Raw genomic sequence first — 25679 nt, 5'->3', positions numbered from 1 at the left:
CGTCCTCCACCACCAACCCATCACACACCTGTTCGGTAGCAACCTCCAATCACCGGCAAAGCCGTTAGTCCTCACCGGCGTTGGGGCGCCACCGGACAAGCGCCGCCAAGAAAAGATTCGCCTCCCCAAACTTCTGTCGAAAACCCTAGGAGCTCCGATATTATTGGACCGTACTGAATAGTTGCGCACCAGTTGGCTCCCTGAACTCTACAATATATATATATATATATAACATATCCTATCTAAAGCGGAGTTCCGCTTTGAAATTAACGTGTAAAGTTCGAGTTTTGTGTCACTTTTCGGTCGCACATCCACATCTCGACCGTTCAGTTTTTAGGTACTAGTGTATAGATCATCTCTGCAAATTTTCAGCCAAAATTATGATAGTTAAGGCATTAATAACTCCCTTAAAGCTAGTACGGTTTAGGTTGACAGATTCAGTCCGTCCATTGGTTTAAGCGAGTTAGATACCTTAACGATCATCAATTTGGCTTAAAATTTGCAGAGATGATCTATACAATAGTACCTAAAAACTGAACGGTCGAGATGTGGATATGCGACCGAAAAGTGACCAAAAACTCGAACTTCACACGTTAATTTCAAAGTGGAGCTCCGCTCTGGATAGGATATGTATATATATATGATTTTTCTCAGGTGCGGACGTCCGTACCGAAATTTCGGTACGGATTTCCGGTTTTCACCCACTTTCCGATCACATATTTTGATCTTAACCGTTCAGTTTTTAGGGCCTAATGTATAGATCATCTCTACAAAATTTCAGCCAATTTGGTGATCTTTAAGGTATCCAAAACTGCAATTTACACGAACGAACCGAATCTGTCGAACCGGAACCGTTCGTGTACATTGTTGTATTTTGCAGTTTTGGATGCCTTAACGATCACCAAATTGGCTGAAATTTTGTAGAGGTGATCTATACATTAGGACCTAAAAACTGAACGGTTAAGATGTGAAAATGTGATCGGGATGTGGGGGAAAACGGGAAATTTGTACCGTCCGCACTGTACGGACGTCCGCACCGTAGCCGGACTATATATATATATATATATCGTAATTAATCACCTCCACTTATTTTGGCTGATCTACCACATATGTTGTAATATTTCATGAATAAATATTTATCATGAGCTCTAGTTCTCTACCACATATATTGTAATTAATTCATGAATTAATTACAATATATGATCTCTTTCATGAATTAATTACAATATATGAATTAATATTTATCATCTCTTTCATAACAAAAACAAAATGACAGCAGCATCTAGCCTTGACAAAAATTATTCTTAAAAAATGACTACAGCTACTGTTCTTCTTGACATCGATATGGACCGATGCACTAGTGGAGATTTAACGCGGTTTGAAATTTATTCATTGAGAACCAGGATCTCAGTTTTTTTATTTCAATGCAACTGAAATGGACTATTATTTTATACGCACCCTCGTTGATAACAACATAAGAAAGTTCCCAACATGTTCAAAAACGTAAACCCTTGAAGAAAGAGATGTTCATTGACTCTGCAAACTCTATATAAGTCATTAACTTCACGCCTACTCCTCATAAATAGGGTGTCAACCAAACCTTTTACAAACAGATTCATCTTTCATTCGAAACACACTTTCTTTTCATTCATTTCACCTTTGTTTCCTCAGTCGTATTCTCAATCTTCCACAACCTACTTCATTTCTTTCTCGGCAATTCAACGCACAACTTGTCGCCATGGCCATGTCCATGTCCATCAGAACAATCACAACAACAACAGCTCTTACTCCCAGAAATTCTAGATCATCACTACTTCATCGCCACCTCAGATTAAACCAGAGGGATTCATGTCGTTTTCTCGGAAACCAGAGCTTGCGATCATGCAATACGAGCCTTCAGAGAGTTCAGATTGGCAGCAAGATCCTGCTAATGGTGGTCAACAGCGTTGACCCCGGCACCCCTCCTCTTCCTTCCGATCCTTCCGGTGGTTCTTGGTAACGTTCATCTATTCATGAATCATGAATGTAGTCTTAATTGTTTTATGTGATTAATTGATTGTATATGTGCTTATTAGTTTGTATTTATATATGCAGGAAAATGTGGCTTTTGGGTGTACTTTTCTCACTAATTATACCCTTTACGAAGAACAAATGGTACCCATTACTCACGTTGAAAGGTAAGCTATACTATATTCACAATGTTATTATTATTGCTTAATTAATTAGTTAACTAGCTAGTGATTATAAATTAGGTTATGTATTAATTGTATGCGGTTATATATGCGTAGACCGAGTGGAGAGAGTGATGGATGCCGCAGAAGAAGTGGCGGAGCTCGTGGAGAAGGTGTCCGATAAAGTGGAGGAGGTCGCGGATGATATCGGCAATCATCTTCCCGAAGGTAAACTTCGACATGCTGCCATGCTTGTGGAGGAATTAGCTGACAAAACAGGCAAGGCTGCAGCCATGGCGGATGATATCATTGAGAAGGTGGCAATTTCTCTAACTAATCTTACCTAATACCTTGGTTAATTTCTTAACTTCTACGAGTAAAATCGACATACACCACCTTATTATATTGTTTAGATTAGTACTAACAAATTTTAAGATATCTTATCCATGATCAACGCTTGAGCGTCACATGTATTAAGCTCTGTGCGTGATAGAACTAACATATGTGCTTAGGTATAGTTGCTCTTAATTTAATTAAACAAATATGTCTCTGTCTTGAGGTCATGAAGAACAATATATATATATATATATATATATGTTAGAAAATGAGACCACTTGTTCGTTGTTTTACTATTCTTTTATTCCAATAACAATAAGAATCTAATCTGGATTAATATGACATTTTCTAATGAGACGGCTTCATGCTTCCCACCTGCTATACTGTCGATCTCAAATCAAAATGTGCACGTTTCAAACATCTAGCTCTTTGTTTTTCTTCAAGCTTTTTTACCTAACTGTTTCAACAAATCCCCTAAATTCATGATGGGATCCATGCTTTTCTTGCTTGTTATTTTTTCGAGGAAAACAAATACAAACGAACATATATAACAAATATATCTGTCTTTTTTCATAAATGTAATCGTTGTTTGATGAAAAAATCGTAGGTTGAGGAAGTGGAGAAAGAGGTAGACTCCATCATTGACAAGGCCAATGAGAAAAAGAAAGAAGACAAAATCAAAGAAGCGAGTACCAAGCAAGATAATAGTATTGAAAATGAGACAATTGCAAACTGAGGGAGCTTGTGGCTAGTTCAATGCATGCATGTGAATCCTGTATGTATGTGGTTTGTCAATGTAATTCAATATTTTTTAATTTTTATATATCATAGAATTTATTTAACTAAATATATAAGCTTGTTGCTGTAATTTTCAATTTCAGATAATTGTAGTTTTAGAATAAAAACTATGAAGTATAGGGTGCAACTTAAACCCTATATATTCTAACCCACCAATTCAATATTAATCGTCTATAAGTTTGACTTTTAACTAATTATATAATAATTGTGCTTATATCGAAACTTATTTCATCATTCTGGATTATTCATATCCAGCCCAACCAAATCATTATAACATTTGTCTTGAAGAAAAAAGATACAATAATTAGGCTAATCCTACACGTCATAATAATTAATGTGAAAAAAATAGGTAGTCTTTATACACATCATGCATCATGATACTTTTTTTGAAGAAATGGATAATTTCATATTAAACTTATCATTGGCCAGAAGACACATACATTAGATGCTGTCTCATACTAGAGTCATAAATGGTATAAGCTAACTAACAAAAGACATGTACCCTCATTAGTAACACATTCACTCACTTATTGAGCCTAACAACAAGAAACAAAACCCTCCCTAGCAACCTCTCATGAAGCAGTAACCTAGTCGACTAGAGACCTCAATTGGTGTACAACTAGATAACTAAGATGAAAGTAGTAGAAGACTCGACTTCTAGTATTAGGCAAGGAAAAACCAAGAAATCAAAGTTTTCCTTTGCCCTTGTTGCTAGGGCTGGGAGCAGAACCAGTAGTTATAGGATAGGTGAGCTTCAGAGGACCGCCACTAATCTTCCTGTTAGAACGCTGGTTCTTATTCTTATTGCCAAGAGGCCTGCCAGCCTTCTTCTTCAGAGTGACCAAAGCAACATCATTATCATGTTCGATCAATTCCAATGCATCAACCTGTAGGGTAGGAATCTTACCACCCAAGATGGTTTTAAATTTATGGGGGAAAGGTTACAAACACCAGTGCGGTTCTACTTCTTGGAAGACAGGCCCACTTCTTGTTGTACCTGCATACTGGTAGAGCCATCCAAATCACAAGGCTCAATGGTAGACTCCAGGATTGGGATCTGATCATTCTCCAATTCATGCTCCGAAGGAGCATCAGCCACAGCAGTATCCGCTACAGGTACAGAACCCGTAGGAGAAGCAGGAGGAGGATTTGACCTCGACGTATGACTGGTTTCCTCTTCAAAGGGATAAAAGAGGAGGCAGTGAAAATATCATTCTTGTCCTTAGCCGAGAAGGAAAAAGAACCCCCTGAAGTCGATGGTCTAGGAAAATGCAAAACCCTAGGTGTAGGGTTTGCCATATTTTGCTCCACACAAGAAATTCTGACATGGGTGACGAGTCCACATTGAGAACATCTCCCTTTCAGATGTTCGAACTAAAACTGAAGAATACATTCAACACCAACATCCAGAAAAACTTTACGTTCAAGCAAGATTGGTTTAGAAATATCATGAGTGAACAAAATCCTAATCAAACTTTTCTTGAACTCCTTCTTATCATAATCCAATAAACCCCCCAGGAGATTCCCAATCTGCAGGGTGAGATTCTCAGGCTCTTTATACAGGGGTGGGATTCCAGAAACCCTAACCCATATTCGGAGATGCTTGAACTGGACTTCGTGCAAAGATTTGACTCCATCATACTCTACAAAACACACGGGGGCTCTAGGAAAGCACCAGACCCCCCCCTCCCCCCCCCCCCCCCCCCCGGAGTACTATGTTACGATCTCGAACAAATTCGAAGGAGAATAAGAACAGATCCCACGCCCTCTCCTGGATCCTGAATTCCTTGTCCACCATCCAGGTCCGGTGGAAATGGGTTTTGAACGCCTTTGGATCAATTTGCTTTCGGGTCAATGGTTTGCCAAGAAGAAAGGATTGGGAGGACCTGCGCACAGGGCCACCACCAAGCTTTCCCAGATTAGGGGCACTGCCGCCCTCAGCACGGGCAAGAGAGGCAGCAAAATTCACTGTAACAGCATCGATGAAAGCCATGGAAGTGTGAGAAGTGGTAGAGAAGGTTTACCAAAGGAGGCAAGGGCGCCGTAGGCTAACTAGGGTTTGAGAGAAAAAACTCTCCTAATCCCAATCAGTTGTTTGTGATATATATTGATTGTATTTATTCATGCATCATGATACTTAATAGAATTACTCATTCATATATATCATCACATAATCCATTTCATGCACAAAGATTTGGAAGATTTTATTGTTTAACCAAAGTTATTAATTATCGGAGATTTACTGTATGTCATTACGCGCACAACTGCACGAGTGGTGCAAACCACTTCAGCAGCAGTGCTTTTAGTGGATTCTGGATTGAAAGACACCAAAGGAAATGAAATTCTCTACTCGTTCGGGTTTGAGTAATGGACAGATACTAATGTAACGCGAACCCAAACCCAAACCCAAATACACAATTTACGTTCGTTAGTTGGATACCTAGTCCAATACCCACGCAAGAGTCTCATACAGCCCACAAGCCCAATTACACAAAACCTCAATCTCTAAACGCGGTCGTTTACAGTTTCCTGAGACACAATAGGTTTCGCGACCTCGTTTACAGTTATAGCAGAAGAAGACGGAGCAGGAAAGTTATCCAAGAAATAAAACAAAATTTCTTCAAATCTAAGACAAAACTTTACGACCAAAAACGAGGTTCTTTCTCTGATCATTCTCTTTAAACCCAAATTCCTTACATTATCTCTGGAATTAATTGGGTGCTGGGCAACCGCAACTAGCACGTCTAGCAGCATGTGTTGCACTTCGCCTTGTTGTTACCGAAGGCATTGTTGTTGCTGCTGTCTTGATATTGGGTCGAAGAGTTTGGGGCTACTGTTACAGCAGTCAAAAAGAAGTATGGTTTACTGACTCAGGTGTAGAGTTTGGGGCTACTGTTAAAGCATGATCTCAAACACTCTTTCATCTGAAGCTTTAACTCTGGTAATTGGCTGCCAATCTGCAATGGAGGTATGGTTTACACTCAAGAATAGATATGCTTCAGTTTCAGAATCACATGTGATGCAGTTGAAATCAGCTATGCAAAATATACAGAAAGGGTCAGATTCTATTGAAAAATACCTGTTGAAGTTTAAGCATATTAGAGATCAATTGGCTGCTGTTGGTGTTAGGATGTCAGATCAAGATGTTAAGGTGTTAATCCTAGCAGGGTTACCTAGTGAATATGGTCATACTAGACAAATTATCAGAGGCAAAAGTCATATAGATATGGAAGAAGTTACATCCTTATTGTTGTCTGCTGAAATTGAGATTGAATTAGAGCATAAGGCTGCACCATTATCATCTCTAACTGCAATGGTTGCTCAGAGTGGATCAGTCAATAACTCATCACAGTATGGTCAACTGAGCATGCCTTTTAATCAGAATCAAGGGTTATACAACTCTGCCTATATGAATGGGTGTTCTGTACCATCTTATATGCCTAATCTTGCTCAGAATCAAAGCATGTATACTGGAGTAATGCCTAATATGAATGGTATTTCTGCAATGATGCAAGGCATCAATACCCCTATTTGTTGGAAAGTTTGGGTATCCTCCATTGTCATCTGAGTAACCCCCATTGTTGTTCCCTGAGTATCCATTTGAACCACTGTAGTTGCCTGCATTTCCATTTCTGCTACTATTGTTTTGAGAATAGCCATTGTGTAGGCACCATACTTCAGGTGAGTCAGGTGTAGAGTTTGGGGCTACTGAACAGCTGCAGAAATATTGATTTTAGTAGCTACATCCCACTTTGTTGATGGGCCTGTGTCTGTTCTCTCTCAGGTTTCTCCATATCTACACATTCTTCTCCATAACCGCATCTAAACGAATTCAGGAAGAAAAAAAAAAATCAAAAACAAAAACAGTTTTACAATCATTCCAAAGTCTTCTCATTAAAAAAGCAAAAAAAAAAAAACAGGATTTTATAACAGATTCATTGAAATAAGTTGCTTCACATTTCAGGAATCATAAGAGGAAGTGGACAGCAGAAGATTGGTGCATATGTTAATCTGGGAGCTTATTATCTTATCGGCATTCCAACTGGAGTATTATGTGCTTTTAACTTCCACATCTTATGTGCTTTTAACTTCCACATCGGAGGGAAGGTGACATGATATCCTCGTAGTTTCCTAATCTTTCATGGATATATGATCGTACTAGTAACTAGTAAGTATTAATTTTGAGCTAACATGTTCTTAAGTTCTTAACAGGGTCTTTGGATAGGAATTATCCTGCCGCTATGTGTGCAGTCACTGTTTCTTGCAATTATAGTCCTACGGACTGATTGGGATAATAAAGAAGTAAAGTAGCTTGTTATGTAATGTTTCATATAGCAGTCTCTGTTTCATTGTTAAAATAGATCTCATTTTTCATTTTACTTCCTTTTGTAGGTGAAGAAAGCATCTGATAGGATGCACAACACAATCAGCGCGGGCGATGCATCGCAAAGCTGTTGCATAGGTGATGATCATATGTAGATCTGGAGATATGTTTGAAAATTTTGAAGAAAACAATTGTTAAGGTTCTATTTCTTGATCATGTACAAAATTATTTCATCTCTGGAAGACATTTCATTCCATATCAAAAAGCCATGAGGCTACAAGCCTCAAATGATTGTGCACTGGACTTGTATGGCCTGTTATGCCAGTTTCATCATATGATCTTCACATAGGAAATTTAACTTGTTCATATGAAAGCATGATTACTCAAAATGAGCATGCATCCTATATTAGCAAGTCTTTCTACTCTTGTAAAATAACTTCCCCGTCTTCTTCAACCATTTTACTTGCACTAAATTTATCTGTGCCTTAAATTCCTAAAAGCTAATGCTAAATTTCAGCTCAAAATCACCACCTTTACGAGCAAGCCATCATCTGCCTCAAGGGTTTCCTCTGCTTTGTTCCAATACCATAATTGAATCAAGAATAGAAGAACAAAGCAGTTAAAGTAAGCAAACTGGCAAGATCAATAATTATATCCTTAAATCAACAACCTATTCATTGTCAAAAACGTACAGATATTTTTTTCTTCTTTAAAAGGTTTAGGGTTTAGGATTGGTTGAAAGAGTTCGTGACCTTATAATTTTTCAATCACATCACAAATCCCACTGCTCTAAGAAGCCAATGAGGCGGCAATTCGCTCCAAACGTACACACTCGACCTTTTACCCCCAACAAGAAACATACAAAGATTAAGTGTGGCAAAAGCCTCTCATAAGGATTTAATTACAAAAGAAATACAGTTGGTAGAAATTTACCATAAAACAACATATAGAATATAAACTGAAACACCTTTGCAATAACTCATTAGTCGCCAAAAACATCCTATAAAAGATAAATTACAAATGCTGCTGAAACTTTATCGAGCAAAGCCCAATATAAACAATAAAAAAATAAACATACACGGTTTTACGAATGACACATTTGACAGTTCAAGCCTCCATAGAAAATAAATAACTAAATTCAATTTGCTACCTCGTACTTTCAAACAGTGCTCTAAAAATCCCTCTGGTGAGCCACTTAGGTGCTAGCTAGTCGTCTCGATTAGTTTGGGCAGAGACTAAGTGGGTTGGGTTTAAAATGTTCAAAAAATTTAATTTTTGTAGTCAAATACTTAAAAATGACTTTTTTATATGTTTTCAATCAATTATATATACTACTAAGTATGATTTTTGATTTTAATTACACTTGTATAATAAAATTAAAATGAAATAAACATCTGCCTATGTGCCCGCCTAAACCCCGCCTAAGCACTTAGACGCTAGGCCCCTCTTTACCGCCGTCCTACCACCTAATGAATTTTTAAACTTTGCTTTCAAGTGTTTATAAAACTTAATGAGGCACACTTGAAAATGGTTTTGAGAAGCACATGTAAAGTGCTTTCGAATTCTCATCTAACATGTGTTTGCTAAATTTGAAAAGTGCATTTTAGAATTTTTAGAAATAATCCCAAACAGATCTATAGTATCACAATGAATGATACTTTAAATGAATCTTATAAAGCGAGAGAGACTGAAGTGGTGTCTGGACGCTTTGTGATGGGTTTGCTGTTTAGTTGTTCAACATTTGTACCAGGGCATTGGAGGCTTGGGCAAGGAAGTTGAGAAGGGCTTGGGGCTAAGTTCGAAAGATAACTGTTAAGACTTGGTTCAGGCCCTGACATCTACTGATCTTCTAGGTCACGATTGGAACCTTTATACGAGGATTTTGGTAGACACATTCTGGAGTTTCTCAGGTCATCTTTTCACCACACACACACATAGAGATCCTTTTTTTTTTTTTGTCATTTTAAGGAATCCTTTGTGTGACCCACTTATCGATCACATATCGGCATCTCGATCGTTCACTTCTTAGGACTCCATGAATAGATCACTGCTGCAAATTTTCAACCAAATTGGTGACCGTTAAGGTATCGAACTAGATTAAAGCAATGGACGAACCAAATCTATCAAACCTGAACCGTTCATGTTTATAATTGTAAATCACAGTTTTGAATGCCTTAACGATTATCAATTTGGCTGAAAATTTACAGAATTGATCTACTCACATAGACCTAACAACTGAACGGTGCATATGTTGATAAGTTATCAAAAAGTTAGCAAAATAATTAATTCCTTAAAATAGCCAAACAAAAGGGTTCTCTCACTAGAAGAGCCATTACACACACACACACACCTAATTCAAAGAGCCCTTCCACTAAGAGATCCCTTGTGGGACCCACTTTTCGACCATATTTCGGCATCTCGACCGTTTAATTTTTTGGTCTCTATGAGTAGATCACTTATGCAAATTTTCATTCAAATTGATGATCGTTTGGGTGTTCATAATCGTAATTTACAATTATGAACATGAACGGTTCAGGTTGTACAAATTCAGTTTGTCTGTTGATTTGATCTAGTTTGATATCTTAACGATCATCAATTTGACTGAAAATTTACAAAAATGATCTACTCATAGGGACCTAAAAATTGAACGGTTGAGATCCCAATATGTGATTGAAAAATTGGTCTAATAAGCGATCATTTCAAATGGCCAAAAAAAAAAAGATCCCTCCACTAGAAGGATCAAGAGATGACCTCCTTAAACTTGAAAAGTGAGGATTTTTTTTTTTGATGTATTTTACTAATCACAACCACTCATTCTTTAGTTACTTACACACATATAAATCCTACAAAAAAATAGTCAAATTAGAAAATGTTTAACCATTTGATTAGCACAATGTTCGTTTTAATTTTATCTAACGGATTACATTTGTTTATACAATTTTGAATGACCAAATGATTATGAATTTGGTTGATTTTTTGTAGACATCATTCTTGCATAGGAATCTAAAGGAACGTACATTGGTTGAGATCATTGAATTAGGTCACATACATGTGTAAATTAGCAAAAATCCTCAAAATTTTAAAGTAAGGAGATCCTCTTTAGAACGGGCCTATATACACACACACATACTAGGTTGCGCACCAGTTGGTTCCCAAAACTCTACCTTGCACCTTTAAGTTTATTTTAATCACCAGCGCTTGTTTTGGCTGATCTACCATATATGTTGTAATTAATTCATGAATAATATAGAGCTCTATCACATATATTGTATTTAATTCATGATACATATTTATCATCTCTTTCTTAAAAAAAACAAAAAACAAAAGAGTCAAAACAAAAACAAAAATGACAGCAGCAAGTCAGCAACTAGCCTTGACAAAAATTATTCTTAGAAAATGACTACAGCTGCTAGTCTTCTTGACATTGATCTGGATCCATGCACTAGTGGAGATTTAACACGTACGGTTTGAAATTTATTCACTGAGAACCAGGATCTCAGTTTTATTTCAATGCAACCGAAATGGACTATTATTTTATACACAACCGCGTTGATAACTACAGAAGAAAGTTCCCCCCAACATGTTCAAAAACGTAATCCAAGAAGAAAGAGATGTTCATTGGCTCTGGAAACTATTGATATATAAGTCATTAACTTTACGCCTAATCCTCATAAATAGCGTGTCAACCAAACCTTTTACAAACAGATTCATCTTTCATTCCAAATACACTTTCCTTTGCATTCATTTCACCTTTGTTTCCTCAGTCGCCTTCTCAATCTTCCAAAACCTACTTCATTTCTTTGTCTGCAATTCAACGCAGAACTTGGCGCCATGGCCATGTCCATCAGAACAATCACAACAACAACAGCTCTTACTCCCAGCAATTCTAAATCATCACAACTTCATCACCATCTCAGATTAAACCAGAGAGATTCATGTCGTTTTCTCGGAAACCGGAGCTTGCCATCGTGCAATACGAGCCTTCAGAGAGTTCAGATTGGCAGCAAGATCCTGCTAATGGTGGTCAACAGCGTTGACCCCCGCACCCCTCCTCTTCCTTCTGATCCTTCCGGTGGTTCTTGGTAATATTCATCTATTCATGAATGTAGTCTTAATTGTTTTATGTGATTAATTGATTGTATATGTGCTTATTAGTTTGTATTTATATATGTAGGAAAATGTGGCTTTTGGGTGTACTTTTTTCACTAATTATACCCTTTACGAAGAACAAATGGTACCCATTACTCACGTTGAAAGGTAAGCTATACTATATTCACAATGTTATTATTATTGCTGTTAAGTAGTGATTATAAATTAGGTTATGTATTAATTGTATGCGGTTATATATGCGTAGACCGAGTGGAGACGGCGATGGATGCCGCAGAAGAAGTGGCGGAGCTCGTGGAGAAGGTGTCCGACAAAGTGGAGGAGGTCGCGGATGATATCGGCAATCATCTTCCCGAAGGTAAACTTCGACATGCGGCCGTGCTTGTGGAGGAATTAGCTGACAAAACAGGCAAGGCTGCGGCCATGGCGGATGATATCATTGAGAAGGTGACAATTTCTCTAACTAATCTTACCTAATACCTCGGTTAATTTCTTGACTTCTCCGTGTAAAATCGACATACACCACCTTATTAACAAATTTTAAGATATCTTATCCATGATTAACGCTTGAGGGTCACATGTATTAAGCTCCGTGATAAAACTAACATATGTCCTTAGGTTGAATGATAGTTGCTCTTAAATTAATTAAACAAATATGTCTCTATCTTGAGGTCATGAAGAACAATAAAGAATATATGTTAGAAAATGAAAGTACTTGATGATTGTTTTACTATTCATTTACTCCAATAACAAGAATCTAATCTGGATTAATTTGACATTTTCTAATGAGGCGGCTTCATGCTTCCCACCTGCTACACTATCGATCTCATATCAAAATGTGCACTTTTCAAACATCTAGCTCTTTGTTTTTCAAACATTTTGCAGATAACTATTTGTACAAATCCCCTAAATTCATGAGGGGATCGGAGTCATGCTTTTCTTGCTTGTTATTTTTTCGAGGAAAACAAATACAAACGAACATATATATATAACAAATATATCTGTCTTTTTCATAAATGTAATCGTTGTTTGATGAAAAAATTGCAGGTTGAGGAAGTGGAGAAAGAGGTAGACTCCATCACTGACAAGGCCAACGAGAAAAAGAATGAAGACAAAATCAAAGAAGCGAGTACCAAGCAAGATAATAGTATTGAAAATGAGACAATTGCAAACTGAGGCAGCTTGTGGCTAGTTCAATGCATGCATGTGAATCCTGTATGTATGTGGTTTGTCAATGTAATTCAATATTTTTTAATTTATATATCATAGAATTTATTTAACTAAATGTATATATAAGCTTGTTGCTGTAATTTTCAATTTCAGATAACTGTAGTATTAGAATAAAAACTATGAAGTATAGGGTGCAACTTAGACCCTATTCTAACCCACCAATTCAATCATCCATACGTTTGACTTGTAATCAGTTAAATACATGATAACGTGTCGTGTTTAATTGTGTTCTTGTCGAGACTCATTTCATCATATATATCTAAATCAACCAAATCATTATAATATTCTTTTAAAAATAAAAATAAAATAAAAATCATTATAATTAACCTTTTCCTCAAAGGAAAAAAATACAAATAATTAGGGTAATCCTACACATCATGCATCATGATACTTCATGTGGAATTACGTATTCATATATATCATCACATAATCCATTTCATGCATGCACAAGGATTTGGAATATTTCATTGTTTATCCAAAATTATTAATTTATAAAAGTTTTACTGTATGTGATTAGAAACACAAGTAGTGCAAGCAACTACTGCGGTGCTTTTTGTTGATTTTTCTTTTTTCTTTTTTTTTGTCTGTACGTGCTTTTAGTGGATCCTAGATTGTAATGATAGAAGTATGAATTATTAGCTCTACCGAAATCGGGTCTCTTCTCGTTTGGGAGAGAAACATCATAATTCAAGCCCATGAAAATAATGGACACATACTAAAGTAACCAAAAGCCTAACGCAAATACCCTCGTTGGAGTACCCAACTAACTAAGTCCAATACCCACACAAGAGTCCCTTGTGGCCCACAAGCCCAATTACACAAAACCTCGATCTCGAAACGCCGTCGTTTACAGTTTCCTGATGATAATAGGTGTGTTTCGCGATCACGTCGTTCGTTACAGCAGAAGAAGACCGAGCAGGAAAATTGTCGAAGAAATCAAACAAAACTTTGCTTGTTAAAATCTAAGACGAAACTTTATGACCAAAAATCAAGTTCTTTCTCTGATCATTCTCTTTAAACACAAATTCCTTACATTATTTCTGGAATTATATTATTACATTCTTTTCCCTCTTCTTTCTAAATTCTTTATCCAACTCTTTATCTGTTCAACACTCTCAGCTGATAAAACCTGAAACCCCTCGGCTGGTTGTCCCAAGAGAGAGCCTCCCTCTCGACCCTAGAAACCCCTAGCTAGATCTGAGAACCTTTTCGGTGTTCTTCATTTCCATTTTTCCGGAAATCCACAGCGGCTTTCGCTTACTCCATGCAGCGATTCAAAATCCTAACGTGGAATTGTCGTGGTCTTAATAATATAGAGACGCAAGATGCCCTTGTCAATATTGTTAGACAGCAAAACCCTAGCATCGTATTCCTATCTGAAACCCTAGCCACACCAGACTTGCTAAATGAGGTTCGTCGACGTATAGGGTTTGATGGTGTTCTTTGTTCACCGAGAGAAGATGATTGTCGTGGTCTGGGACTCTTCTGGAGGAATGAGATTCCGGTGCGTCTCCGGAATTATTCTGCAAACCATATTGATGCAGAAGTAGGAGCTATCGGTTCTGAAGGTGTATTTCGATTCACCGGGATTTATGGGGTGGCTACAACTTCAAACCGGAATATTACGTGGAATCTGTTAAGAACCCTAGCAGCACAGATCAATCTCCCCTGGCTAGTCGCTGGGGATTTTAATGAAATTCTGTATTTGGCGGACAAATCTGGTGGTCCGGCTAGGTGTGTAGCTCAGATGACGCGATTTCGACAAGCTCTGGTTGACTGTGAACTGATGGACATGGGTTTTGTTGGTTCTCGATTCACTTGGGCTAACCGGTTTACAAAGGAAAGGCTGGACAGAGCTTGTCAGAATGTACAGTGGAGGGAGATGTATCCTTTCTCCCGGGTTATCACTCTCCCTCTCAGCAGGTCTGATCATTGTCCACTACTTATCGAGGTTAATCCAGAGTTACCTACACTACGTCGATCCCCCAGACGGTTTCGGTTTGAAGAAATGTGGCTGCACCATTCTGGTTGTGGTAATATTGTGCAACAAGGCTGGATGCTGCCATCTACTGGTGATTCGATGCTACAGGTCAGCAGAAAGATCCAACATACCGGCACCTTATTTTTTAGTTGGCATGAAGGAGTATTTCAGCAAAGACAGGTTGAGTTGAAATTAATCCAAGGTAAGTTGGATGACTTGATGAAGCAAGACTATCAGGACTCACATTTTGATGAGCAAAAAGCACTTCAATATAGACTGAATGAGCTGCTCTCCATCAATGAGACATATTGGAGGCAACGCTCAAAAATTCAATGGCTCAGGGAGGGGGACCGCAATACGGCCTTCTTCCACAGGAGAGCGTCCAACAGAAGAAGTCGTAATCGAGTGAAGGGTTTGTTGACTGAAGATGGACAGTGGACCAGTGAACCGGATGAAGTGGCTAATGTTCTAATCCGGTACTATGAATCTATCTTTCATTCAGAACAGTCTGATCCTTTGGCTACAGGAATAATTCTTGATTGTCTGCAACCTCGAGTTACGGACAGTATGAATGATGAGCTCTTAGCTCTTTACTCTGATGAAGAGATCAAAAGAGCTTTATTTCAGATGCATCCCTCAAAATCCCCAGGACCTGATGGTATGTCTCCTTGCTTCTTTCAGAAGTTTTGGCATGTTGTAGAGTTTGATGTGTGTAAGGCAGTTAGAGAGGTTCTCAACACGGGACATATTTCCCAGGAATCAAATTTCACTCACTTGACTCTGGTTCCGAAAATAAAAGAGCCCAAGTTAGCTTCTGACTTAAGACCAATTGCTTTGTGCAATGTGGTTTATAAAATTGCCTCTAAGGTTTTGGCCAACAGGTTGAAAAGGATACTCCCTGATATCATTTCTCCATTACAAAGTGCTTTCGTCCCAGGAAGACTTATCTCTGACAATACTTTAGTGGCTACTGAGGTAGCACATTTTATGAAGAAGCTTCGAAGTCAGGTAGACGGTTTTTTCTCTTTAAAGCTGGATATCTCTAAGGCATATGACAGACTTGAGTGGAGTTATTTGGAGGCTATTCTACGGAAACTTGGTTTCTGCAGAGCATGGGTGGACGTGATTTTGGCTACTGTTAAGTCTGTAAGCTACTCTATTCTAATAAATGGCACTCCTACTGGCTTTATTTTGCCTACAAGGGGTATCAGACAAGGGGACCCTTTATCCCCTTATCTTTTCATCCTTTGTGCTGAGGGTCTCTCTGCTTTGATTTCTTCTTCTGTTCAGAATGGGATTATCAGAGGCCTTACTATGTCACCTTCTGCTCCGACCATACACCATCTGTTATTTGCAGATGATAGCTTTTTGTTCGGGGAAGCTTCTGTTAGAGAGTGCCAAGCCTATAAGAACATTCTTGCTATCTATGCTCGGGCTTCAGGTCAAAAGATTAATTTGGAAAAATCTAGTGTGGTTTTCAGTGGTAATGTGGACTTGCAATCTCGGAATCACTTAGCAACAGTTTTGGGTGTTAAATGCGTCAAGGAACATGGTCTGTATTTGGGTTTACCTATACATGTTGGACACAACAAAACAGCCATTTTTGCCTATTTGAAGGAGCGGCTCACCAAGAAACTAATAAGTTGGAGATCAAAACTCCTCAGTGCTGGAGGTAAAGAACTTCTCATTAAAGTTGTTGCTCAGGCCTTACCTAACTATGTTATGAATTGTTATTTGCTTCCCAAATCTCTCTGTGATGATCTTCAGCAGCTCTGCTCTCAATTTTTTTGGGGCAGTACTGATGAAAAAAGAAAGATTCACTGGAGGTCTTGGGAAAGAATGTGCCTCCCCAAAGAACAGGGTGGCTTGGGGTTTAAGCATCTCTTTGCCCATAATCTAGCCATGTTATCAAAACAAGGGTGGAGGTTACTGTCTAATCCTCATTCACTTATAGCTCAGGTTTTCAAAGCGGTCTACTACCCTAATGGGTCTTTCCTTACTGCTGATATGGGAGATAGGCCTTCTTATTCTTGGCGTAGCATTATGGAGGCAAGACCAATACTCCAAGCCGGATTATTTTGGAGAATTGGTAATGGTACTTCTGTGAAAATTTGGGATGATGAGTGGATTCCAAATGTTGCAGCTTACTCACTAGTTAGACCGCCTGATACTGTGTTTGAGACAGTTTCAGACCTGTTGGATACAAGTTCATGGTCCTGGGAGCCTGTGGCTGTTCATGCTTGTTTTGACAATGATGTAGCTATGAATGTTCTTTCTATTCCCTTGAGTAGACGCTTTGCTTCGGACAGGGTTGCATGGAAACTTGACAAGAGAGGTTACTTCTCAGTTAAGTCTGCGTACACGATTGCTCGTGAGTTTTCCATTGGTAACATATTTGCTTCATCATCAACTGGCGACCCTTATGCCCCACTATGGAAGGCCTTGTGGAAAGCTAAGGTTCCCAACAAGGTGGCTATATTTGGTTGGCGAGCAGCTCACAACCTTCTTCCCACTAGGGTGGCTTTGACTTTGAAAGGCTATACGGGTGAGTTGAATTGTGTCGTGTGTTCACAGGCAGTTGAAACACTTGAACACTTGTTCTGTGATTGTTATCCTGCTCGTGCTATGTGGAGTACCTCACCTTTCTTTATTCAGTCATCAAGTCTACCATGGAAAGAATGGTTCCTGGAGAGGGCTAATTCTCTAGCCTCCACTCTTTTCGATAAGTTGCTCATTCTCCTATGGAGTGTTTGGAGAAATAGAAATGATATTCTGTGGCGGAATCATGCTCAAGCTACCTCAAGTCTGGTGGCCTCTTCCTTGGCTTGGTATGAGGAATATTTGCAAGCTAATTTGTCAGTGTGTTCTTCTCCTAGTCGACAGAGGTTAGATAAAAAATGGAGCCCTCCTGTTGGTGACACGTTGAAACTAAACGTAGATGGTGCTTTTATGCCCTCTGTTCCTTATGGTGGCAATGGGGGTGTCCTTAGGAACTCACAAGGGCTATTCATTGCTGCTTTCTCTTACAGGATGAACTTTGTTAGTTCTGCATTACATTCCGAGCTGCTGGCTTTAAAACAAGGTTTGCTATTCCTGCAAGTCATGCAAGTAACAAAAGCAGTGGTTGAAAGTGACTGCCTAGTAGCAGTGCAGGCTATCAACAACGATGTGGATGACCTATCTCCTCTTAGTGCTTTAATTGCTGAGGTTAAGGGTCTGGTACTTTCTAGTGATGATATATGTATTAGGTATGCCTCTCGTCAGGCTAATACAGTAGCCCATAGGCTTGCTAGTCATAGTTTCGATTCTAATGTTCATCATGAATGGTTTGTAAATGCTCCAGACTTAATACTGGATGCCCTCATGTACGATCTTCATCGTATTCATTAATAAATTCCTTTCTTTTCAAAAAAACACTCTCAGCTGATAGGTTACTTGACAGTCGACTCTGTAAAAACTGGGTTTAATTTTGGTCTAAAATCATAGCAGAGCGAAACATTTCTGTGTTAATAAATTTGCCTATTGTATCATTGTTCATCAACAGTTGATATATATCGGTAATGGCTTGTTGGTTATCTTTCCTGTTGCTACATTTGGTCATGGATCAAATCTAGCTGAAAAAATGAACTCAAACTCAAAGAGTAGTGCTAAAATTTAATCTTTGTGAAAGCACTGCATATCTGTGGAAAGTTCCCATGAAATTACTAAACGTTTACTGCTATACTCGTATATTACACAGTTCAAATCCTAATGATTTGTTTAAGTGCAATGTCTGTGGTCTATAGGAATGTGCATTTGGGATGATAAGGAACCATCTACATTTTTGGCCTTGATTGTGCAGAACAATGGTTATTAATTAGTTGTCCTCAACTTTAGGTGTGGGAGAAAGAAGCCGTTGGTCCAACATATCCCTCAGCCATACGTTTTCGTTTCCTGAAGGAGATGAAAATGAGGAGATGACTGAATCTCCCTTATAGCACCAGCACCCGAAAGCTATGAATATCACATTTCTCGGTTACCTTCACCAGGAAAACAAGCTCTGTGAGAAAAAAAAAAAAAAAAAAAGCCATTAACATCTAAAAACTAATGTCACATAGCAAGTACGTACCAAGATTTTTCTGGATAACTTGTTGCTCATTGAAGTAGTTAATTTCGACATGTCACCAGTAAAGCTTGGAAATTGATCTGTCAAATGTTCAAGATTAGTTAATGATCCATATGCAAATGCTAATCTGACTCCAACCAAGACACATTTGGAAGCTGCCATCGCATAGATAAACTGAAATCACTGCAAGATATTCTTGTCGCTGTGTTACTTTGTGGAATTTTGTGTTCCCTAATTATCACCTTTTTTTTCTTTTCTTTTTTTAACAGTAGAAGTTGTTAGTATTACGTACTCTTGAGATCTTTGGGTCTAGAAACTTGAATTCTGATTCATAAATGATGTTGTCTTTGTGCATATAACAAGTAGGTATCTGTCTGAATTCTGAAGTACAAATATAGAATTAAACTAAGAGAAAATAAAAGATCAAGATTAAAGTGATTTTATGATATCTACTTCTTTTTTTTTTTTTTTAAAGGGAAGCGGAGTAAGAGCTAACTCAGCGCCCTTACCCGAATTTATTAATAATCAAGAAAAAAAGATATATAGCAAGGGGGGCTAGACCAAACCTTGCCAAGAGAAAATACAAGGAATAATGAGTACAAGAACCCTGCAAAAGCTACAGTTCCTGCATCCCAAAAACCAAAAACAATCACATTTGAAAAAGCCAAAAATTATACAAGGAAATCTTTGTTTTGTTCATACTTAGAAGGAAAAAGAGTCTAACTAGAAAGCACTATCATTAAACTATTAACCACAACACGCAAAATGACCGGAAACAGTACGTAGCTTCTAATGGCCTGGACAGACAATCATTGGAAGAGGGCTCATAGATTCTCTGATTCTCAAGTAGTCTAAGCATTGAGAACAAGCAATTCACCACAAGTTAGCATACGTAATGGCTTGGACAAATGCACACTTTGAGATGAGAGGAGTTGAGAAACTTGTTTCATTGTTGGACGAGATTCTGGTCTGGAATTCAAGCATGCAAATGCTATCTTAAAATGAGAAAGCACTTCCCCTGCAACTTGATGTGAAGGAGGGGAAATGCGCTGGTCCAAAACCTCCATAACCGGCATTTGATGGGCAGTTGATGATGATGATGATGATGATGATGATGATGATGACACCAACGATGACTGTGATAATAAAGATGCGAAGATATCTCCTGGATGCCTTCCCATAATTATTTCCAATGTTAATACTCCAAAGCTATAGACATCACATTTCTCATTTACTTCCATTGTATAAGCGAGCTCTGCGCGAAAAAAGCTCATTAAAATGGAGTTATCAGTATTTAAAACAATGTTAGTTAAACAAGACAATGCTGAAGAATTGCTTATCCAAATTACATGTTCAAAGTCTTTAATTGGTAAACATATTCAGTCACTACATACAATAAAATATTTGGCAACTAAGTGGTGGAAAAATGAAACCTTAGATATGCCAGTAAGGCATGAAAATAATCATTGGCCTAAAATAAAAGCATAAAGATTTTGAGTTAAAACAGAACATGGGAAAACAATATTTACCTGGTGCCATATAACCATATGTGCCTGCAAGGGCAGTCCAATTAGCTGAGTCTGGGTTTAAGAACTTAGCAGTGCCAAAATCTGAAACATAGGCCTTGTATTCAGAATCCAGCAAAATGTTTTTGCTCGATATGTCCCGATGTACAACTGGTGGCAAGCAATCATGGTGCATATAGCACAAAGCATTAGCTACATCTTTCACAATATTCACCCTCTTACTCCATCCCAATTCATGAGCTTCATGATCACTGCTCAGCATTGCAGCCACGCTACCCCTTTCTAGATACTCATACACCAAAAATGAGTGTCGCTTATGTGAACAGAAACCATAAAGCTTCACAATGTTTCGGTGTCGCATCTCAGTGAGTGCCCTGATTTCATTCAAGAATTCCTTCTGAAAATTATTGTCATCACTGCATAGCAGATGGAGTTTCTTCACAGCAACTATATTGGAGGATGACAAATTTGCTCTGTATACACTCCCATGTCCTCCCTTTCCGATGCAGTATATGGAATCAAAATCTTGTGTTGCCCTTATGATTTCCTCATACATCTTCTTTCCATCATAACCTAATATGGAAAAAGAAATTTCTTCATGCGTATTGGTTTCTTCCCCATTCCCGTGCCTCTTCTTTCTTCTAATCTCAAAGACAATTGCGAAGATTGCAGCTAGAAGTGCAAGTGCTGCTAGAAGAGAGAATGTGATTAGAAATTTCTGTTTCTGGTGCTTTCTAGAGCTTTGTCTATTGCAGAGTTGCAAAGCTCCACCCTCGCCACACAAGCCCTTGTTCCCTTGCAATGCTTCTAGGGGAGCATCTTGAAATGCTTTGCTGTTGGGAAGTGGACCTTCCAAGTCATTGTAGGAAATGTCGACGGATGACAAACTGTGCATGCCTTCAAAACTCGCTGGAATGAAACCAGAGAGATTATTGTGGGATAGATTCAGCTTCTCCAAACTGCCCATATTACTAATCTCTGATGGTATCTTACCAGTAAGTAAGTTGTGACTTAAATCTAGTTTGGAAACATGATTTAACATCCCCAAACGAGATGGAATTCCTTCTCCAAACTTGTTGTTGCTCAAATTCAAGTGGTTTAATTTGAGGAAGTCCCCTACAAAACGTATAATCGACTCATTGAATCTGTTTGTGGATAGATCAAGATATTCAAGATTAGCCAATGAGCTAAATTCGGACGGTATAGGACCAGAAAGTTGATTTTCATTCACCATCAACTTCACCAAAGAAGTCAACCTCCCAATTTCCTTTGGAATAGTCCCATCCAAACAATTAGAAGAAATATCGAGTACATGAATTTGGGTTGCATTGCCAATCTCAGCTGGTATGCTACCAGTAAGCTTGTTCCCCGCAATTAATAGGGTTCTCAACTGTGGGCATTGTCCCCAATTGTGTGAGACTTCACCATAGAAGTTATTCTTGCTCAAATCTATATAATCAAGATTCGGATAAACGCTGAAGTCTTGGGATATATTGCCTTCCAATTGGTTCCCATCAAGACGGAGTCTGATTAAGCTCGTACAAGTTTTCAAGCTTTTGGGGATTGGACCAATCAAATAGTTATTGGTTACAGAAAAATTGCTAAGTGATCCACCTTGGCAAAGGTTTTGGGGTAGGTAACCAACAAACTGATTATCACCCAGTTGTAGTTCACTCAAGTTCTTGAGAATTCCTATTTCTTGAGGGATTGAGCCTGAGAGTTGGTTGCTCATGAGGTTTAAGATTGTCAAGTTGCTCAAGTCACCAAATGAAGTGGGAATGGAACCACTAAGTTGATTGAAGTTTAATTCCACGGTCGTGAGGGATTTCAAGTGGCCGACCTCTTTGGGAATAGTGCCAGAAAGCTTATTTGAAGATAGACGGAGAATATGAAGATTCCTCACATTACCTAAGGATGTTGGGATTGAGCCATTTAGTTGATTATGGACGAAGTCTAGAATCAGAAGAGATTTCAAGTTCCCTATCTCTTTAGGAATAGTACCAGAAAGCTTATTTCCAGAGAGATCGAGAAAGGTAAGATTTGTTAGATAACCAAATGATCTTGGAATTGAACCATGGAGTTGATGACCAGATAAATCTAGGTATACAAGGGATCTCAAGTGCCCTATCTCTCTAGGGATAGTTCCTGAAAGCTTATTTATAGGGTAAAGGTCTCTCATATTACCATTGAGCTGATTCATTGCCAAGGATAGTTTCACATTCCCTTTCTCTTTTGGATTAAAACTAAAAAGTCTATCTGTATACCAATATCGTAAAGTGTTACTAGAAAAGCTTAATTTCTCTAGAGACTTCAAATTTCCTATTTCTAAGGGTATAGATCCAGAAAGTTGATTGCTGTCCAAGAACCATGTGGTTAGCCCTCTTAAGTTTCCAACACTTGGCGGTATTGGACCTGTTAAATTGTTGTCACTCAACACCAGCACCTGAAGGGATTTCAGATTCCCTATCTCACTGGGAATGAGGCCAGAAAGATGATTGTTGAACAGGTTCAATATGGTTAGCCCTCTTAAGTTTCCTACACTTGGAGGTATTGGACCTGTTAAATTGTTCTCATTGAACGACAGCATCTGAATGGATTTCAGATTCCCAATCTCGCTGGGAATAAGGCCAGACAGTTGATTCAATTGCAAGAACAGCATAACTAAGTTCTTCAAGTTTCCAAAACTTGGAGGGATGGGACCTATCAAATGGTTTTCATGCAAGACCAGGTGGATCAAACTAGATAGATTTCCTATCTCTGGAGGAATGGCACCAGAAAGCTGATTTTTATGGAGATACAAGTAGGTCATGTTGGTGAAATTACCCAGAGAAGCCGGAATAGACCCTTCTAGATTGTTGATGCCCAGACTAAGCTCGTAAAGATACTTGAGTTGGCCTATTTCTTTGGGAATTGAGCCATTTAACTGATTTGCATCTAGGTGCAGGGTTTCAAGATTTGATAGAAGGCCAATTTCTGGTGGGATTGTCTCATTGATCAGATTAAAAGATAGGTTAAGATGGATGAGTTTGGAGACGGAACTGATCAGATGTGGGATGGGACCAGTCAAATGGTTGTCATCCATGAACAATAGAACTAGATTGGATAGGTTGCCCATTTCTGAAGGAATGGCACCAGAAAGCTGATTTTGAGAGAGATACAAGTGGGTCATGTTGGTCAAATTACCGAGAGAAGCTGGAACAGACCCTTCTAGATTGTTGGTGCTGAGATCAAGCTCGTAAAGAGACTTGAGTTGGCCTATTTCTTTGGGAATTGAGCCATTTAACTTATTTTCATTTAGGTGCAGGACTTTAAGATTTGATAGAAGACTAAGTTCTGGTGGGATTGTCCCAGTCAGATGATTAGAAGAAAGATCAAGATAGATGAGTTTGGAGAGAGAACTGATCTGAGGTGGAATGGTATCAAAGAATACATTCAGGCTGAGGTCAACATATTCAAGATGAGGGAATGACAAGAATGGAAATTCATGTAGCGTACCTTGTATACCAAAATTGGTAAGGTTTATCCGGTTCACCCATCCATCTCTGTTGCATGAAATACCAGTCCAATCATTGCATGGGGTTGATGAATTGGTGGCTCCACCAGGAAGGTAAGTCCACGAGGTGAGATTATTATTCTCGGTTCGATTCAGAAAGCTGGCTTTCCATCTGAGAAGACCTTCTGCTTCAGTTGAATTAGCAGAAGCAAAAGCAAGGTATGGTAACAAGGAAACCAGCTGAACATAGAAGATCAGGGAGGCTGGAGAGCATACTTTGTGATTATAAGGTGAGGATCTCATGGCTTTCGTTTGTGCTTACAGGATTGTAGTTCAGGGCATTATTTATAATGCCACTAGCTTGCAAATTTTCTACTAGCACGAATAATTAAATATTTGCTTGTTTCATGCATGTTCCATTGCATAACGCACTAGCCTGATAAAACTATAATTTCATGCAATTCTTCTCCAAGTTCAGTTAAAAAAGCAATGTAGTAATTAGTATGAAAACGTTTGGTGGGGGCCCGGGGCCGTGTCACAGGTTCACCCCGGTCTCCACTCATCACATTTTCATGATTCACGTTTGAGAAAATATTATTTCTGTCCATCAATTTCAACTTTCTTTATGATGTCTATTTCTCTATTATAAATTATTAAAAGGGCGCTGCTATTGTTACCCTACCATTTTCTTAGTTCACCCTATAAATATTTGAATTATTGAAAGACTATATTACCCAAGTGCAAAATGACTAATAAGTACACTAATTTTCTAAAATCCAAATATGTGAGGAAAAATAAATACATAAGTAATTAATTAAAAACAAAGATTACTTAATTTCTCATTAGATAACATTAATCTTTATCTTCTCCACCCAAATTTGAATTTATTACTTTTTTTTTTGTCTTTTTGTTGCCTTCTCATCGTTAATTCGTTATTCAATTCACAAAACCATTAGTGTTAACTTTATCAAAATCTTTGTAATACCATTTGTGAACACCGAAAGTAAAAATTTAAAACACAAAAAAAATAAAATCAATCCACTACAACAGAAAGTCTTTTTAGCGACCAAGTTTTTTGCGAGAAATTTATTTTCCTCAGTAAATGTCACTTTTTACGAGGAATATGTTGATTCCTCACTAAATGTCATTAGGTTTTCTGCGAGAAACATATATTCCTCACTATACATCACTTTTTACGACGAATATTTCAGTTCATCACTAAAAGTGACCATAAATTGGTCTCCTAAATCATCATGTTATTAGCGAGAAAATAGGAGACTTCAGTGAGGAATTTTTTCATCGCGAAAAAGACATTCAACGAGAAATTAACGATTTTGTCGTTATTAATTTGGCGGAAAATTATGTAAAACCCGCCAAATTCAACGACGACAAAACTATGGTTTCCTCGCTAATAGTCCATGTTTTGCGAGGAACTATTTCCTCGTCAAAAGAAGCATTTAGCGAGGGAAATACATTTTCCTCGTTATTTGTTTGGCGAAAAATTATGTAAAACCTGCCAAATTCAACGACGACAAAACTATAGTTTCCTCGCTAACAGTCCATGTTTTGCGAGGAACTATTTACTCGTCAAAAGAAGCATTTAGCGAG

The 25679-nt window shown here is 38.2% G+C and overlaps 3 protein-coding genes across 3 annotated transcripts; 2 read left to right on the top strand and 1 right to left on the bottom strand.

The window, feature by feature from the left end:
- The first annotated feature begins 1542 nt into the window (after nucleotides 1–1542).
- Nucleotides 1543–3375, top strand: LOC133745614 (uncharacterized). Its single transcript, XM_062173719.1, has 4 exons — nucleotides 1543–1995; nucleotides 2095–2177; nucleotides 2289–2488; nucleotides 3115–3375. The coding sequence occupies exons 1-4, from the start codon at nucleotides 1739–1741 to the stop codon at nucleotides 3241–3243; spliced, it is 669 nt and encodes a 222-aa protein (XP_062029703.1). The 5' UTR covers nucleotides 1543–1738; the 3' UTR covers nucleotides 3244–3375.
- A 7885-nt stretch (nucleotides 3376–11260) lies between these two features.
- On the top strand, nucleotides 11261–13189 carry LOC133745981 (uncharacterized). The gene is made up of 4 exons (XM_062174139.1): nucleotides 11261–11711; nucleotides 11804–11886; nucleotides 11984–12183; nucleotides 12784–13189. The coding sequence occupies exons 1-4, from the start codon at nucleotides 11461–11463 to the stop codon at nucleotides 12910–12912; spliced, it is 663 nt and encodes a 220-aa protein (XP_062030123.1). The 5' UTR covers nucleotides 11261–11460; the 3' UTR covers nucleotides 12913–13189.
- A 6322-nt stretch (nucleotides 13190–19511) lies between these two features.
- LOC133742173 (probable leucine-rich repeat receptor-like protein kinase At1g35710) lies at nucleotides 19512–24368 on the bottom strand. The gene is made up of 2 exons (XM_062169849.1): nucleotides 20582–24368; nucleotides 19512–20307 (listed from the first exon to the last, which is right to left on the bottom strand). Exons 1-2 carry the CDS (start codon nucleotides 23745–23747, stop codon nucleotides 19904–19906), a joined length of 3570 nt encoding a protein of 1189 aa, XP_062025833.1. The 5' UTR covers nucleotides 23748–24368; the 3' UTR covers nucleotides 19512–19903.
- Between the last annotated feature and the right edge of the window lie 1311 nt (nucleotides 24369–25679).

Source organism: Rosa rugosa, chromosome 4, assembly GCF_958449725.1.
Source record: "Rosa rugosa chromosome 4, drRosRugo1.1, whole genome shotgun sequence".
Taxonomy (NCBI): domain Eukaryota; kingdom Viridiplantae; phylum Streptophyta; class Magnoliopsida; order Rosales; family Rosaceae; genus Rosa; species Rosa rugosa.
Note: the sequence above shows the minus strand (reverse complement) of the source record. Positions and strands in the feature narration are given on the sequence as shown.